Source organism: Biomphalaria glabrata, chromosome 5, assembly GCF_947242115.1.
Source record: "Biomphalaria glabrata chromosome 5, xgBioGlab47.1, whole genome shotgun sequence".
Lineage (NCBI taxonomy): Eukaryota > Metazoa > Mollusca > Gastropoda > Planorbidae > Biomphalaria > Biomphalaria glabrata.
Window position 1 is genome coordinate 38,983,481 of NC_074715.1, and position 18,971 is coordinate 39,002,451.

General features: G+C 31.0%; 1 protein-coding gene across 8 annotated transcripts in view; it reads right to left on the reverse strand.

Moving 5' to 3' along the window:
* Nucleotides 1–97: 97 nt before the first annotated feature.
* The window catches only part of LOC106059137 (nuclear factor 1 A-type-like), a 29,956-nt gene continuing 11,082 nt past the window's right edge, over nucleotides 98–18,971 (reverse strand). For 6 of the 8 annotated variants that reach the window (XM_013216707.2, XM_013216697.2, XM_056029004.1 and 3 more), the window contains 10 exons: nucleotides 14,657–14,716; nucleotides 13,797–13,889; nucleotides 13,236–13,409; nucleotides 12,264–12,419; nucleotides 11,920–12,138; nucleotides 11,617–11,741; nucleotides 10,294–10,456; nucleotides 10,017–10,159; nucleotides 8,762–9,008; nucleotides 98–8,543 (listed from right to left, as the gene is read on the reverse strand). In XM_013216707.2, coding sequence (XP_013072161.1) covers nucleotides 8,320–8,543; nucleotides 8,762–9,008; nucleotides 10,017–10,159; nucleotides 10,294–10,456; nucleotides 11,617–11,741; nucleotides 11,920–12,138; nucleotides 12,264–12,419; nucleotides 13,236–13,409; nucleotides 13,797–13,889; nucleotides 14,657–14,716 — 1,604 coding nt within the window. In that variant the 3' untranslated portion in view covers nucleotides 98–8,319. The remainder of the gene's footprint in view (nucleotides 8,544–8,761; nucleotides 9,009–10,016; nucleotides 10,160–10,293; nucleotides 10,457–11,616; nucleotides 11,742–11,919; nucleotides 12,139–12,263; nucleotides 12,420–13,235; nucleotides 13,410–13,796; nucleotides 13,890–14,656; nucleotides 14,717–18,971) is intronic. The other 2 variants (XM_056029003.1, XM_056029002.1) reach the window with 2 other exon arrangements.

Consider the following 18,971-nt stretch of genomic DNA (forward strand, 5'->3'; position numbering starts at 1 on the left):
AATGTATACCAGTTCAAGATACTGTGAATAAACACCAATGTCTCTACACTAAACAATACATCAAATACTTACAAACAAAAAAAAGACAACTTCCCAATAAGTTTTACAGGCAATACTTTATTCAAAATGTTTAGATGGGTGGTTTCCCTTGCATTAGAACAACTTGTTTAGTCAGTCGCATAGAAACATAATAAAAAAAAATGATATTCATACAATATGTATATATGTATACAAGTTAGCAAATGAATTGTTTCCAAACAAAGTCAGAAAGTAACAGTAACGCATGAATATCTCACACAGGTTGGGGGGGGGGGGGGGGGGGGAGAGGCCAGTGTGTATCACCTTCAAAGTGCCAGTCTAGAAGAGCTCTGATGAAATGGATCCAACTGAAGACAAACAAAGAGGCAGCTCTAGGGAACAGCCCTTCCAAAGAGCACTGTAGAGCAATAACTGCAAGAATTCAATAAACAACACTAAGTCTAGCAACATCTACAACTAAAAACAAAACTGATGGATTACTTCAATGTTTTAAACACAAAAATATAACAAATGAATGTTTTCAACTAGAAGTCTCTATGTCATTAGAAGACATTTGAAGACAAAGCACAAAGAGACTATGAACCCAAGATGTGATCTTATACATTTCCTAGTGTTTCACTGAATAGACCTTGTTATTAATGATTGAACTCTATAGAATTTAGCCCTTGTTATGTAAAGGGAGAGTGATCCTTAAAGGATTACGGGCACGACATGGCCTAAATTGTGCCGATGTGCCTAAACTCAAAACTCTCACCTAAACAATTAACAAAGGCTTTTTGACACTGAACAAAATTATAAACAAATTCGTATTTTTCTAAAAACATTTTTATCAGACTAATAATGTAGTCTACAAAGTTGACTGTAATGCTTGCGAATTGTATGTAAGAGAAAATTTGTTCACTTTTTTTGTTTTAACAGAGCATTTTCCCCCAAGATAATGACATTGTATTATCATAATATTAGCTGCTAATTTAAAGTAAAGATTTTGTATCCATAAAAAAAATGTCTATATACAAAAGATAAATAAAGCATGAAGTTTCCAATGACTCAGTTATTGCTTATGCCTATTGAGGTATGTCAATAATCAGACAATGAATGTCTCACATAGCTATTTCTATGTACAGGTCCACTACTGCATGTTAGTTTCAAATACAGCTTGTAGTCACCAGAGAAAGTGAATAAAAAATGTTATTGCATAACAAAACAAAAGATCATTTCAGCAGCTCACTTAGCACCTATAAAAAAAAAGTTCTTTATCTTTAACTGTTAACAAACTGGTTTATCTCATTGATTCTAATTAAAGAAGATATTCACATGCTAGCACATTGATTTTTAAAGTTAAGCATGATTTTACTAAAGATAGGAGAAATGGAAGTTAATTTATAGTGGGGATACATAAATACAGATAACACTGTTATCCACTTAGATATTTGTCTAAAGAATCTTATCTCAAATAGAAACTAATGTGTACAAGTGTTTGACTTTTACTTCTACAGAGTTAAGTTTCACTTCTACTAGCAATTGAATGAAAATCTTTTACTTGCTATACAAAGATCAACCCAAAAATAGATGTGCCATTGTATTTACTCATGTTTATTGTTTTACGATGGCATTGCCATTGAAGATCGCAATACATTAGATTTAAAGACAAAATAAATAATTTTTTTTTTTAAATTAAGAGTAAATTAAAAAAAACAATTCTACAAATTAGTAATTTTAAAATGTAATTACTAGCATTTTATGAAACAAAAAACCAAAATAAAAACACCATCACAGCACTGCAATCACTTGTTTACGCTCCATAACAGCAAAACAAATATTTGGCCACTCTTTCAGAAAGTCTATAGTGGATAGATCAAGATATTGGTGAACTAACACTAAACCAGCCAACTGATTTTAGAACATCAGCCTCTCTTCAAAAAATAACGTGAGACCAAAGCTCCTTGTCATTTAAATATAGTTATCAAATTTGAAATGCTATATTTGTGGGATACTGTATTGAAAGAGGAAGAAGGACACAGCAGTTTGAATCAGACCAAACAAAAAGAACAACCTAAGTCAAGTCAAATGTCAAGTACTCTTTAACCTGAATCTAGATGACCTAGTGCCATTGAAATTCTAGCACAAAATCATTATTTCAGTAAGGTTTCATGTTTCACTGACTTCGGTTAGATGCTGACCTACCTAAGTCTTAGAAAAATCTTTGGTATGACAGACTACAAATTACTTGTATATTGAATCAAGGCAACTTAGATTAGGTGCATTAAAATGATCATTGCTAAAGTAATCATAAAAATTCAACAATCTCTAATTATAAAAAAAATACTTAACTACATCACAAATATTTTAAAAATTTACACGTTAGAAAAAGGCAAAGGTGCTACGAATTGCTAAAAGCATAAAAAAATGTCTTTCATTTCAAAGTGTTCATTAATAAATAAATCAATATATATGTATACTTATATACACACATATACATTTAATTAGATTATATAAATAGTTATGAGATAAAAAAAAAATTCAACCTACATCACAGCCATATCTTCTTTGTAATATCAAGACCTTTATAATACTTTACTTCCAACAGACAGTTGCTATATGAAAACATTCAAGACAACACAGTAGAATCTAAATTGAGGAATAAATACTTATATGAAATTGTATAGCAGTGCACTATGAGGTTAGGCAATTCTTATTAATATTCAAAACAAAGTGTTTCCTAATGAAATTTCAAGCTAGGAATCTAAAAGACCAAATTTGAGGATAGCAGGAGCTAACCTTGCTGTTTGGTCTAATAGAAAAGATAAATATAAATATATAAGAAAATCCTCCCATTTAAGAAGACAAAATAACAAAACAAATCAATGAAACTGATAATCTCATTGCTTAGACAATAGCATGGCTCTTGTTGAGCTTTAGATGTCAAGGACTTAACTGTTTAAAGATTCTAATCTTAACTCAAAGCTGAAAAGCAAAACACCACTGTGTGTTACACACCTGGCAAATTATCTCCAGCCAAGTTCAGTTTATCCCCTTCCTCCATTCTAAACAGTTTCTGGATACATTTGAGCAGGTCATGAAACTGTTTGCGTTTTTGACATAAAAAACAAAAAACTGAGTAGCTTCCTGTGTCAAAGACAGTTTGACAGCAACAGAAATGAAATCTTCAATAAATAAATTCAACAATGTTTACAACACAGACCTATATATATATACAAGGAGCTGGGAGAGGGAAACGGGGCGTCACAGCCAGGAAAAAAAAGTGTCGAATATATATACATGATTGACAAGATCTGAATTGGTAGGTAGATGCTATAAATAACTGGGTCACATGACAGTATCAAAGGTCTATACAAAATGAATTCAATCAATAAACGCATCTTACAAAAACAAATCTACATAAAGAACCCAGTAAACAACAAACAAAATGCTGATAAGGTGCTGGCAAGTAGATCCATTTTGTGCTGATAAAAATATACATATTTTGCCATTTTCTAACTTGTTGGTATATATATTTTATAAGTACATTTGGCTACTAAAGATTTATTGAATGATCAATACCTAATTCAAGTTTGAAATTCACTGTATACAATGAATGAATTCAAAGTCTTTTCTAGATAAATACTTCCAAAAATATTAATTGTTTACGTTCAGAAATAGCAATAACTTTTTATTAATTTTTCCCCCAACAAGATGCTAGAAAAAAGACAAAAAAAGTAGATTTTCCTCAGCACAATAGAGAAGACATACAAAGTTAAAACTGAATGAAGGCTACAAAATGGAATCTAGTAGCATCTAGCCCACTACATAAACTAACTATAGAGACTATGTTTATAGCCAGAGACAAATTATGTGATCGTCGCTTTACTCCCAGGCAAAAGTAGTCAATGATATAAATAAGGCCAAAATATATTGCATAAGTGAAAAGGGTTTGATTTGGCCAGTTATACATAGGAAACAATAAATAAATTAAAAAAGAGTTCCATTTGTAAGAAGCTTATGTCCATGAACAAGAATGTGTATCTTTGATCAAGCTATAACAAGGCTAGTTTGCAGATACTGTAAAGGATTTCTTTGAAAAAGTAAAAAAAAATGTCTTCTTCAGAACCTAACTGCTAACTTCTACAATCAGAATATAGACTTTAATCAGGAATTTCAATTGTGTTTTGATTTTTTAATCATAAACTATCCATTAACACATTAGATCCCCTATTTCAAGGCTCACTGTAAGTTAGTTTAAAACTGAAGTACAAACAAATGTACCATACAAAGTAATAAATAGAAAAAGAACAGTGTTGTAAAAACAAGCTACTTATTTAAGCCATTTTACCAAAACTTCCAACTGCCATTTGTCAAGTGCATAGATAAATTCTATAGATTGCTTTCAGGGGAAAAAAAAGAACATCACAATCAAATTTGAATTAGCCAAAAAAAAAAACAATAAACAATCTTCATTCTTACCACTTTGCATGGATCAATAGACAAAAAAATGAAGCACCTGATTGTCATGCCATGGTTCAACTTAAGTAATAAAAAAATCTAAGATTTAACAAATCCTTTAGAAAGAACTTCTGGACTGCAACACTTCCCACTCAACTGCTCTATGTTACTAACAGAATATCTATTTTGTACATAAATTTAACAAGACAGTTTAAAAAAAAAAAAAAAACAGAAAAATAAAGAGAAATAAGGTGAAAAAAAAAAAAAGAAATGAGTATCCACTAATGTACAGATTTATTTGTACAAATATTGAAACTTATATCAGTTGGTGGGATGTTAAGTACTGGCAATATTTGACAGTACTGGAAGAACACATGACGCTTATCTAAATTATACATGAACAGTGAATAGACTGAAATAACCTTTCAAGAGCTGGGGTCTTTATCACAAGCAATTAGGTCTACCAGAAGAAAAGATTTTCTAATAAATAATGTTTTAAAAAGTTACGATGTTAAAACTCAAAGAATAAATAAATACATTTCTCATCTTATCACAGATACACTTTCTTGTCATTTTGTATCAAATAAATAGAAGAGTTCAATACAAACTTGGGGGGGAAAAAAAAGCATTTCTTGTTTTTATGTCAAGTGGATATAAGAAGAACAAGTCTAGAGAGAGGTTTCATATTTAATACATTAGTCCCCTATTATTTCAAAATCGGAAAGTTCTACGTGTCACTGGAGTTAATCAGAAATGTATTAACAATAACTAAAAATTAAAATTTTGTGTTTAAAAATGATTTTTTTCCCCTTATCAAAACTCTGAAAGTTGTGTGCCTAAATAGAAGAGTTTTGGTTGGCAATGTTGGCCTAGAGTACAAGCACACAACTAATGAGCAAACCAGAAACTGATGAACAACTACAGTGATGTAAATAGAGACGTGTCACTGGAGTTAATCAGAAATGTATTAACAATAACTAAAAATTATATTTTGTGTTTAAAAATGATTTTTTTCCCCTTATCAAAACTCTGAAAGTTGTGTGCCTAAATAGAAGAGTTTTGGTTGGCAATGTTGGCCTAGAGTACAAGCACACAACTAATGAGCAAACCAGAAACTGATGAACAACTACAGTGATGTAAATAGAGACACTAAATATTTATGTACACACACAATTTAAGGCCTTAGAAACACAATAATTTAATAAGGCTAATGGTTAATGCTAGTCATCAAAACCTAAAGGAAGGTGAAAGTATACAATCAAATCATCTAATGGTGTTACTGTATACGATGAATACTGAAATCATTTTGAGAGTGTTAAATAACTAGTTAGTAATTTACGACAATACTCTGGACAAATGCAAACATTACTGGAGAGTAAAAATCAGCTACCTCTAGATAAGAGAACTAGTCTCCCTACATCGACAATAACTAGAGAATAAATGATGTTGCAAGCAAGCATTGGATTGAATGAAGGATGTGGCTAGTAGCATAAACACAATGTTACAACCTAATTCATGATGCTTAAGTTGACATTTTTTTTACTTGAAAACATTAAACAGCAAGAAAAAGGTACAGAGCAGTTTGAAAAAATAAACACTCTAGATGAAGGCCATAAAATAAGAATAAATAAGTCCTGTCCCAAACAAAGAATTTAATAATGAAGTGTTTTTGTTTTTTGAATTTATCACAGCCAATCAGCACATCTCAGGTGCTAAACTTTTTCACCCACAACATGCAAGAAAAAAAAAAAAAAAACAGCAGTTCCTTTATCTTTTCTTCTTTCAGAGCAATGCACATGTCTTAAGGGGAAAATGTAAAGAAAAAAAATTGAATACAAATCAAATATACACTACATTGGAATAAATAAAATGAAAATCTATCAATAGGTTTGAAAACAAATGGAATTCAGCCATTGCTTGAATAACCTGACTTAATGGAACAGCTATGGTTGGGAGAACATAACAAGCATGCTAGTTTAGTGTTATGTAAGATCAAAGGTGGGGTGTGATGCATCAAATATACAGTGGATGACAGAGTTATTAACAAAAAGTTGAATCAAGCAATGACAAAATAAAACAGAATGAAAGACATCAGTTCTACATATAAAGTAACATGTAGATGCTCTCTATATTTAGATCACTGCTTGACAATTCCTTTTGTTGCTTAGGGCAAGAGTCAAAGGTTAGAGTACATTTTGTTCACTTTATACTGATCTATAGACATTCAAACTAGCATAAAAATACAATTTGTTAGCAGCTCATTGAGTCACAGTAGCAAATATCTATCAAGTAAAGTAAATGAAAATTGCAGACTCAATGATGAACTTACAATTCTAAGCCTCAATTAGTTTTCAGCCTGATGAATGTATATTCTTGATCATAGTCCAAATTGAAATAAATGTAGAAACAACATTCTTATTATCTAAAACTGACTTTTTTTTACATTAGCAATATGCTAACATCAATACAGATTTGGTCTGACAAGATTTTATAATAAAGACAATAAATAGTAGTCCTCTAAGCAGAAATGGTATTGTCACAAAGTTTAGTTATTAGAAACTTGTTAGTTTGGTGAAGGAAAACTTGTCACAAGTTCTTACATGACAAATTCAAAATTCAAGGCTTCTAGTACAAATAAATAAATTCAAAATAAAAAAAAACACAGCAGTAGAAAAAAAGTCAACAATAAATTTCCCATTTACAAACTACAGTAACAACATAATAAGGCATCTGAATATTTGCATGACATTTTAGTTTAGTTTTCTTGCTAGAGTAACTTAAGTAGAGCTAGCTATCTCAAAAGAAAAAATGAAGATAAATAATTGCATTCAGCTAGTGAAGCAGTATATATTGTAATTAGAATGGAAAATAATTAAACTCCAGTTCATCCCTTCAGGTAATATAAAATCTATCAATGTCAATATACAAAAAAAAAATAGTATCATTCAACAGATGTAGAGTCTCTTAAAAAAACCAACATAAGATTAAATAATTTAGCAAATAGCCTGCAAGGAACAATGTTAAACTTGACTCGCATGACAGGCGTGCTCTATTACATGAGCAGCAACAAGAGATCAATGCAAGTTTGTTCTCTCTAACCCCACTTACTTTTTCTGTGGGTTGTCTAGCTGAAATCACAGTGGGAGGTTGTTTTTACTGTTGACAGTAAGAATGAATATCATCAGTGGTTAGATCAGATCAAATCAACAGTTTTAACAGCAATCACAAAGTCACAATAGTTCGGGTCAGCTGAATCAGCTCCCCTGAAGAGGTAGATTGGCCTAAATGGTACAAGTGACCAGGTGTCAAAGAACGAAAAGGGAATTTTAAGATAGGATTTTAAATAATAGGCTTACTTTTCATAACTGAACTTGTACATTTTTAACACACAGCCAATAGTAATGAACATTTGTACAAAATCTTTTGCTAGATGCTGAATAGCTTCATTAAAGCAGAGCATTTAGATATTGGATAGAAAAATCACACCATGATTAAAAAAATTAAGTGGAAAGAAATGTAAATAATTTAGAATGGAAGATTTTCAGAATAAACAAGTGCCATGAAGATTGTGTGTAGGGCAATTAATAACACACTGAACAAGAGTTTCACAAATAGTGATTTCAAAATATGTTCAAAAAAAAAAAAAAAAAAAAAAAAAAAAAAAAAAAGTATGATTTAGAAATGTGTGTGAAAATGAAGTATTAATCTTCTAAAAAAAACAACAAAAACTAAAACTTTGTACAGAGGCCACTAAATGAAGTATTAAGTGCTCCTGACATTTTGTTCTCTTTGAAACTCTACATCCTTGTTCATTTCACTCAGCTTTATTCAAGTGCATTGCTAAACCTGCTTTGGTGAACCATCTGATCCAGACGGTGTCATCGGTTGCTGGGGTGTTTGAGGCTGCTGCAGCTGTGACTGCTGTTGATGATGCAGGCCTGAGTTCACTTGCTGTTGCTGGGACATGGTTTGTTGTGAATGCTGCTGTGACGGGGGGCCCTGAGAAGAAGCCCCATTTGAAGAATCCAAACTTTCATTGGAATGAACAGCTGAGAAGTATCGATCTGAAATTAGAACAAAGAAGGTATCGTTCTAAGGCTAAGCTGCTAATGGAATTTTGAAAAAATGAGCTTTTTTGTAGTTTGTATGTTAAAAAAACAACAAATAGAATATTTTTCAAATCTAAACTTATTATTATGCTTTATGGTAGTATCAGAATTAAAGATTTTTATATTGATCACACCTAATGATATGCAAGCTTATAACTACAGTACATATTCACCCTTAAGTATCCAGTTACCTTCACCCAGTAGAGCTTCGTCTGTGTTCACTGTTGGCATTATGTTGGCCAGCATAGAGTAGTCCATGTTCTCATCCATGGTTATAAAACTTGAGCTCCACTTTGGTATGGGGGTAGATCTGGGTGTGGTACGAGGAGTAGCCATAGGGGAAGATATCAAGCTCAATGTTGTTGGGCTGATCACTCCACTGATTGCATTTACTGGACTAATACTAGGGTATGTAAAGGCCTAAAATGTGTAGATATAAAATATGGAAATTAGAGCTCAGTTGAATTCAATTTCTTAAATATTCTTAATAGGTAAAAAAAAAAATGACATCCATATGAATAATTATTTGTTAACACTTGTTAGTAATATATAAAATAAGATATTGCAGCTGCCCTAAGTAAATATTTAGAAATATTTTATGTTGTTGAGAATAGCTTACTTTTTTTTTCAATCAACTCTCAAATATACATATAGTTTAATTTCTACTACATCAAACTGAGAATTATTTGTAAATTCTAATTGAATTGTAAAGTATTTGTACAAGCATTGTGAGATTTCACTGTTATTTGTGTGATACATAATCAGAATTATTAGTGAAACGAGAGAAGGAAATGAACACAGCATGCAAGGACATCTGTATTAACATTCACCACAACTTATATCTTTTCAAATCTCAGATTGAGAAAGCAATTTATATTTGCTAAGATAAAATAAATGTAAATGAGAAACTAAATGACAAACACAAACAAGCAATGAGTTTGAAGACAACAACAGAAATAAAAATTCAAATATCAAGTAAATTTCATCATGCAAAAGCAATGACTAGCTTTGAATTTAAATTTCTTTTTGTATTTAACAAAAACAACTGACTGTTGAAAACAAACAAATAATGGCTAGAAAATGACATCTACTTGCTGAAATCAGAAGTACAGACTTCTGAGGATTTTTTTTTTTATTACAATAGGAATGATTTCTATTCAACTCTATATAGAAGAGCAAGTCAAAGAAACAATGAAAGCAACAAGGACTTCATGACAACTCTCAAATTGGAAAGAATAAACTAAGCAAGAGGAGAGGTGAAGACTAAATAATAGGGACAAAGTACTTCTTATTGGACTGTTAACTTTCTTCATATTTGACATTGGATTTATCTGATTTTGATGGGGCAGGGTTTAGAAACTTCTCTTGTAAAAAAAACAACTCTTTGAGTAAGGAGAGTTGTCATGACAACATCCATGCAAAGCTCACCTGAGGGTGTATGTGAGTGAAGGCATGCTCAGATCGAGACAGCAAGTTAAAGGGACTAGACATGATGGTTCGACTCACAGGAGGTGTTGTCGGTGAGCTTGATACGCCTCCCTGGGACACATGGTGGTTGACCGAATTGCTCCCTGAAGAATTATAGTTAAAATTTATAATTTTTTAGGACAATAAAATCTATTGGTCACCAAATCATTGATATAAAATGTAAAAAATATTTTTCTACAGTAATTTTCATTTAAATAATAGTTTTTTTTTAACATACCTGCCGAAGACTGGCTATTGAGCACTGTATGCCCATCTGAGGTCTGAAGTATAGCTACTGGCCTGGCCAGGTTTGGAGGTGGAGGGGGAGGGGGTGGAAGCATGCCAGGAGAGAAAAACTGAGTTAAACGGCTGGGACTTCGTATAGGTGAATTTTGTCCTGACTGAAATTTTTAAAAGCAATAAAACAGATTAAATATTAAAACAAATTTATATCTTATGTTGATATTTTAAATACTTTTTTTACAAAGCTTATATCAACATATTCTGTCTATCTGGTCAAATGTTTGAACATGTTTTTTTCTCCCATTTCCCATTCTCGGATCAAGTTGAAACTTTGCACAATAATTCACTGCAACTTACATGACAGGTATCAATAACAAAATTACCAATTATTTGTGATTTATTATTTCTCAGCGAATAACTTGGAATAAAATTTTTGTTTCACTATCCTTATAATGTTAAACTCTTTATTTCTCCCTTTATTTTTTATTTTCTGCATATGAGTGATTTTTTCTTTGTTTTGATTGTAAATTGGATGCGGGACCAGCACATTTGTTTTTTAAAATGACCACATTGTGTTGGTGGTTTCGCTTTTTTTTTAGTTTATATCACGGGACCCAAAATATTTAAATAATACAATTTTTAAGTGCCTTTTTAAATCTTTTTAAAGTTAAAGTGACAAATAGTGTTAAGTTTGTGATTTTTCAATATTATTGGATCAAACATAGAATTATAGGGTTAAATCTTTCAGTATATCAATTTTTTAATAAATTTTTTATATATTTTGTTTTTTCATTCCCAGTTAAAACTTATTAAAAAAAACATTTTCTTAAATAATTTATTTTATTTACTGCTCTTTTGTTGGCCCTTCATTTTCCTTTAAAATAATATCAAATATGTTTGGTAATAAAACAAAATTTTAAAAGTTAGTTAGTTCTAGTAACATTACCCCCTAGCAAATTTGTGTTCTTCCTGGAAAACGATCAAAATAATATGCACTGAAAGAGTTAATGAGAGATCTGGAAATATATATATGGATTTAATCCCCTTAATACATTTTGAAATGTTTTTTTCCCCTACTTATCATTCTTGGATGAAGTTGAAATTTTGCAAAATTATTCATAATGGATGACAATACAGAAATCAATCAAAAAATTAGCCTATTAGTCAATCAATAATAACTTATTAATTAATTTTGTTTTATATAGCTGAAAGGGAGCTAAACCCTTCCTTTTCATATAAATGGCAGTAATTAGTGGTTCTTTTCCTAAGTAATCTTTTTTTTTTTTTTTTTTCAATTGACTATTAATAATTCACTTACATGATTTTGAGAATTTTGTGCCTCTTGACAGACAAGAGTAACAAAATCTGAAAATGTGTCGTTGTTCTGTTGACCCTCATACTTAATCCCCTGTTGAGCACCCATTATCATCACATGATTCAAGCCTGAAAAATTTTTTTAATAAATAATAATATCTTAATCAGTGAAGAAATACATAGACTAACTGTTAGGTAAGGCATATTGGGCTAAAATTAACGTTAGCCTCTTAAAAATATTAATGAATAGTTTTTAAAACTTTTAACTATAAGAGATGTACAAGAAGAAAAACCAAGTGCATTCTACCTGGGCCTGGTGAGTTATGCTGCTGAGAATGTGAAGGGCCTACAGACATCATGCTTGGTGTGTGTGTGCTCATTGGGCGTGGGGGTGTGGGAGCAAGCTGCCGTGAATGTTGCCCACCCAGGCCACTAGATGGGGACACTGGAGCAAAACCTGGTTCTTGCTTGGGTTTGACAGGTAATATCATGTGTGGAGAGTGCATTGATTGACCCTGGTTTAGCCCTGAATGGATTTACAAAAATAATACACATGAAAAAAAAAAATTGAGACAAGAGTTAGTTGCTGCATTGGTTAAAACTAAGCTTAACACAACACACAAAAATACCAATTAAAAAAAAAAGACTGACCAGAGTCCATATGGTCACTTTGCCATGACTGGTGAGCAAGTACTCCTTTAGAGTAGTAGCCACTAAGGTTTTCTTCCCCCTCTACACTCTCAACATCATCCTCTACCGAAGACATAGAGTTTATATGATTTCGTTTCAATTTCTTGTGTGGATGACCTGACAAAAATCCAAGTTTTCATTCAAATAGATTTATTTAAATGGTACTGTACAGCAAAACTGATTATGGAGAATTAATCAAAATTCCACCATGTGGAAGAAATGCAACCGCTATTCTTAACTATTATAACTTTTAGTAGGCTTAATAAATGGCACTACTGAAACATACATATAAGTTATTATTTTAATAATGAAATAGGGTAATTATTATACAAATTTGAGGTTGCAGATGACATTTTTAGTACTTTGACCTATAATGAGCATATATATTATTTTATACATTTGATTTTCTCTGACATTAATATAAAATTGTGTGATGCTGAATGTTAAAGATCTTACAGGAAACAAATGATAATTTAATGTGATCAAAGTATTGGAATTTACTCCTCTTAGATGTTTCTTCGATGTTATGAAGTTAATATAAGTTTGTATTCTTTTACTCTTCTCAGATCTAGACTGGGAAATGTTAACTGTATACAGTGTAACATGACTTACAGTAACAACAAAGCTTATCTCAACACACTCTGTCTAGTAAAATTTTTTACACACTATTTCTCACTTCCCATTCTCTGATAAAGTCAAATCTTTGCACAATTAATAAATGTTGGCAATTAATTAATTTTGTTTTATATAGAAAAGAGATAAATATTGCAGTATTCAGAGATATAAAAGCAATATCTGTTCAATTAATTATTTCTATCAATTTATATGTAATTAAGTTTTGTATATATGTGTGTTTCTGTTAAAAGTATGTATCTTGTATATGAAGTTAAAAGAAGCAAAAGAACCAATAGTCCACTTATTAATATTACTTACTATATGAGTCACCTGCGGGACTGAGCGAAGACTGACCATTGGCCAATGTCACAGGATGCATTTGGACCAATGATCCATGCTGCTCCTGAGGACTGTAGTTATAGTAACTTGGAGAATCCAACCTGCCTTGAGACAGGAGTGTATGTGTTCCATTTGGTGTAACCATTATTGATGCTGTAATCAATAAAATGAAAACTACATTAATGATATTCTTTCTTTCTTTTTTTGAGAATATCTATTTTCTTATTTCAAAAACTGGGGATACATGAACTTTATTTTTACAGCTATATTCCTAATTTTTGTTTCTGACAGAAGCGGTTTAAAAATTCTAATTTGAAACGTTTAAATTTTTAATTCAATATTATTTTAGCACAGACACTAAGCAATTATATTTTACCATAATACCATTTTATTTTCCTACTCCCTTTTGCATTTACAGTATAAAAATCCATATATTTACAAAAACTTCACAGAGATACCTGTCATAGCACTTACAATAAGGTAATGTTTATATTTCTCTAATTTGACACAATTATAGGAAATAAAGAACTTAAGACTTACATCTTGTCACACGCAGCAACTCAGATGCAGAAAATACTCCAGTTGCCATAATGCTGTCATTGCCAGAGACCCCTGAGTGGATATTGCCTGGGACTGCACAATGAAAACAAAATAATATAGAAATAACCATCGATATACTATTAATAATATAAATAGGTAAATCAATATACTGTTAATGCTCAGTCAAATGGTCAAAGACAAAAATAGATTAATACAATGTCATTATTTATAAAGTAATTGTTATAAATAGGTGGAGAAGCAAGTAAGGGTACAGCAGGTTATGATGGTCATCTCAAAGTTGCACAAGATTATAACTTTTAACCGCAAAAAGGAAGCAATGATTATGGCACTATTCCAAGAGGGGGGAGTAATCATGTAGAAGTCATTTTCTTCACAGTACTGCTATTCTTTCTAAACCATATATAGATCATCTAAAATAGAGATTCTCAAGCTCTGTCATGCCTTTTACAGAGGATCAAGAGAATGTCTCTTAAGGTTTAAAAAAATACATGGGAGAAAGATGTCCAAAATGCTAAGATGTGAATAACATTTAACAATAATAATAAATAAATAAATATATATATATATATATAAAGAGAGAGAGAGCTATAATATTTAGAGACATGATTCTAGAAATCAGCAAAATTATCTTAATTCGTGAGGAAAACAAATTTGTGATTTTTTTTTATGAAGTCTTTTCTAGTGACTAGAACATTTATTTTGTTTAACTTAATGACTAATAGAAATATTAATAAAAAGATTTGCTAGTTGTTGTTTTTTTTGAGAACACGGCAACAGTGGCAAAGCTTTTTTTTAAAAACAAGTGTGTCATTAAAAAACCCAGTGTTATAACAACCAACCTTTCATATCAGGATCCCCATTCATAGACAAATCAATGTAGTCACCTCTCAAATCAGGCACTGAGATAAAAAAAAAAAAGTATATATTTAAAATAAACACTAGACAAATATTAGTAATATGGATTTAACAATATAAAGTGTCCTAGGAGGAGAAATCAAGCATAAAGCCTGAATCAGTCAGGAAAACCCAACGACTTAGCAGAGTATAAGTCATTGATTAACATGCATGACTAAATTGACATGAAATGTGTAGGACATAATTATCTTCTTTTTTGAAGTAACATCTGTAATATATAAGATAAGATAAAGTCAAAAGTAGACTGTTATTTAAACAAAGAGGATGAATCTAGCAAGAGCCTTTGTTTGCCTAATGAAAAGTATAGCAGCTTCTTGTCTGTGTCAGCTCTATTAAGATTGTTGCTGAAGTGAGTCTAGTGATATATGGACAGAGACTAAGTAGGTCATGTGATCATAGCCCTCTGGGAGGTAAATTGCAGGAGTGGGATCTGAATGGTTGTGTGCTGTATTGACCTCATCCTGTACTGCTGCCATTCAAGTTAATTCAATGATACTGCTCCTGTACCTTTTTTTATATGATGAAATGGCATTACACAACTTATACAAGTGGAAATTTTGCTAGACCCAGTAACATTACACCTATCTGATGAAACAGGCAACTTTCTCCAATTCTATAACAGTGACATAAGGTCAGTACTTTATTTTAAATTTAGATTTACAACTAAAAAAAAATACTTTTAAAACATTGTCTAATCAATCGGCAAAGCCTACAAGACCAGTACTATTTTAACTGTTAAGCATTTTATTAATTATATGTTGGCAGAAGTACGACTACTGTAAAAACAATAATTTAACAAATATTTCAATATATATTTATACTACTATCTAAGTCTACTAAGTAATTAAATTGCCATGCACCACAAAAAACTCATTCTTTAAGATTTCATCAGTCTTACAATACAAGCCAGCATACCAGATGTTGGCACATTTAAGTGGAGAGAAGGGAACTAGGCAAAAAAAAAAGACAAAGAAAAGGAACCAAATGTCAACAAGAAGAAGATACTAAATAAGAATTAAAAGAAAAAAAAAAGAACAAGAAAAAAAAGCCATTAATGTTGAACTACAAACGAAAGAGCATGAAATGAATGAATAAAAAAAAATCAAAGAAGCTCTGCTAAGATGCTTATCAAAAAATGTATCATTAAAGAAAAAAACAAGAAAAGATCAACAAATATTTTAGCAAACACTACAACATGGTTAAACAAATGGACATCACTTTCTATAATAGAAAGGTCATCACTGAGAAATCATATTAACACATCCAACAAGCACATCCATTCTAAAGATATATATAATATATATATACTAGAAAATATATGTTATCCGTGGCCCGCGGGTCTTAATTTGCGTATCACTGTCGATATAGTCACTGAGAGTGTTTTGTAAACAATTAATCCAAATAATTATGTTATAAGTATAGCGAATGCATGAATGTAAAAATAGTATGCATGGAGCTATCAAAATAGCTAATCGACCTAAATCCATTTTTTTAAATAAAAACATTTGCTTGAAGGCCTACATATATTTGATTAAAATATGAAATGAATAGACTTTATTTTGTATGTTCATGTGTTAAAGTATAAAGGTAGATCTATCATCTTTGAATTAGATCTTGAGTATAGCCTAGGTCTAACCTAATCTAGAATTAAATATTGGCTTGGAAAGAGTTCTTTCAGCGTGTGCGTGGAGGCTTCGCTCTTCGCATGCATGACTTTTTTTGTTAGGTGTACGGAATCATGAATGGATCTATGAAAATAAATGTCAATATATGACTTAGCAGCTAAAGCGAGCGAATGCATGAAAAATTCTTTAGGAAAACAAATTTTGAATATTAATTTGATTAAAATATGAAATGAAAGGACTGTAATGGACCTCATTCACCAATCGTAAACAAACAACATTTGCCATGTGGTTCTCTATATCTTCTATACAAATTACACAATCCATAAAGGCTGTCACGTGATACGTAATTTTCATTGTTTTATCAATATCAAGTGGCTAATGTTTGTTTACGATTGGTGAATGAGGTCCATTAGTATGTTTATGAGTTACAGTATAAAACTATCTTTGCGAAGAGAAGTTCTATCATCTTAGAGTTGAATTAGTTTTAGACCTAGGAATAGAGATGTGTAACATTTCGGTCTTGTCTAAAGAAAGAACTTCTAAATTCGCAGATTTAAGGAACGAATTTATGTAAAAATGCTTTTGAAACAAACATGAAGGTTAATTTTATTAAATAATGAAATCAATAGACTATATTTTGTATTTTCATGTGTCAAAGTAAAAAACTATCTGTAGGTGCAAAGTATAGTTTTAAAAATTTGACCTAGATCCTTTCGATCTAAATATGATAAACATGGCCTTGATTCATCAAATACTAATACTTTCATAGAGTTGGGCAACTTTTTGTTTTTGAGTGTCTTTAGTTTGTTTTAGGGCTACTATATATACGTCACAGTTCCAGTTAGCACCTAAGGAACATTTGTAGAAAGTTTCATCAAGATTGGTCAAACGATTTTGAGTTCTATTCGGAACATACATACTCCTTACATTCTACTTTATAGTATATATATAAATAATAATTTGTAATTGAGAGGAATATAAAAAGATCTACAAACTTTTACAAATAATCAGGCAATACAAAGCATCCTAACCTAACAAGTCTCAACACAGGCAATACAAAGTATCCTTTCCTACCAAGTCAATCAACAACACAGGCAATACAAAGCATCCTAACAAGTCCATCTACAATAATTTTTTCGGGAAGGGGGGAGGGGAGGAGAATACGGTGAATAATATGATATAGTAAAAATAACAAAAATATATATTATAAATTTTTGCTAAAAAAAAAAAAATCAATAGTGGTTTTTTGTTTATCCTAGTTGGGGAAAAGTTATACAAGTAATTATTTTTATGTCTGCTAACAGCAAAATTTTGTGTGGATTAAACCAATGTCCATTAATCAATGTGATATTACCTTTATGTTTCCACATCATTTTCTTAAACATTTTGGCTTTTGTATGTTTGTTTATTAGAAAAAAAAATTGAAGCAATTTTTCTTTTACACAAATAATGATGTTATCATATCTCCAGCTACATATTTAAAATATGCTCTGTGTAGGACTTGTCTTCTTCATTTGTTCGCTTTTATCTGCGACAAGAGAAAATGTGTCATCCAAATCACCCATATCCGAAATGTATCTTTTAAAAGTTTCTTAGTTTGTGCGGACATTAAACTAATGTCAATATTTTTGTTTAAATGTCTTTTGGAAATAGAAATCATTGGATGCCATCCAGTGCACTTAACAAAACTCACATATAATTTAGAGGGGGTGGGGGTGGGGGAGGGTGAAGCATGTCATTACCATGATCTCAGGTAGAAAACTGACTTATTTATTATATGTTCATGAAATAATCAAAACATTAATCAAAAAACTATTCGGTGGATGGTGATAGAATTCATTCTATACATAAATTAGTATTGTAGAGTGAAATAAACTCAGTATACCTCGCGCCAAAACTTTCTCTGTGTCAAAATGTGACGTATCAGACACAACACAATGTCAGATAATTTGAGGTATGACCGCAATAAAGTAATCCATAATTGTGTAACTGACATTGAAGAGAAATAATTTTTTACTTCATTGCTTGAGGCCTAATGTGCTCAATAAACTTTTCCTATTTACAATGACTCTAGAACATCTTCAACTTAAATTATGAATGGACTTCTGGTAAGCATAAACAGTATATCAGGTAGATTTTGAAAGCATGATGAAATTTTTTATACAAGCAAATGCAAATGTTCTTTCACAGAAATAATTATTGTATCTGTATGTCAGGTTCAATGTCATTTTCCTCATAGAAAGCAGATAAGGTTGGAAACATGTATGTATATTTTTGTCCAATTTTGATTAACACAGCTAAAATTTCATTTGGAAGAATTGGATCTTTTCACACAAATCAGAGAATGTTGCAATTGATCCTTGCAGTGATAAATTCAAGATTATTTAAGATGGCAACCAGGTAGGGTAATTTCTGTAGTTCACTGCCTTACCTTAAAAGTGCTTTCAAATGTGTTTTTGCTTTCTGATAAAAAATTTTTATTAGTTCATCACTTTGCCTCTAGAACATCCTCATTTCAAAGCTTTGAAAACAATTGACTGTTTTAAACACTTGCTTTTCACAACATTGACAGAATTAACAACCTTTTTCATTACTTCTTGTTATTCTTGTGGCA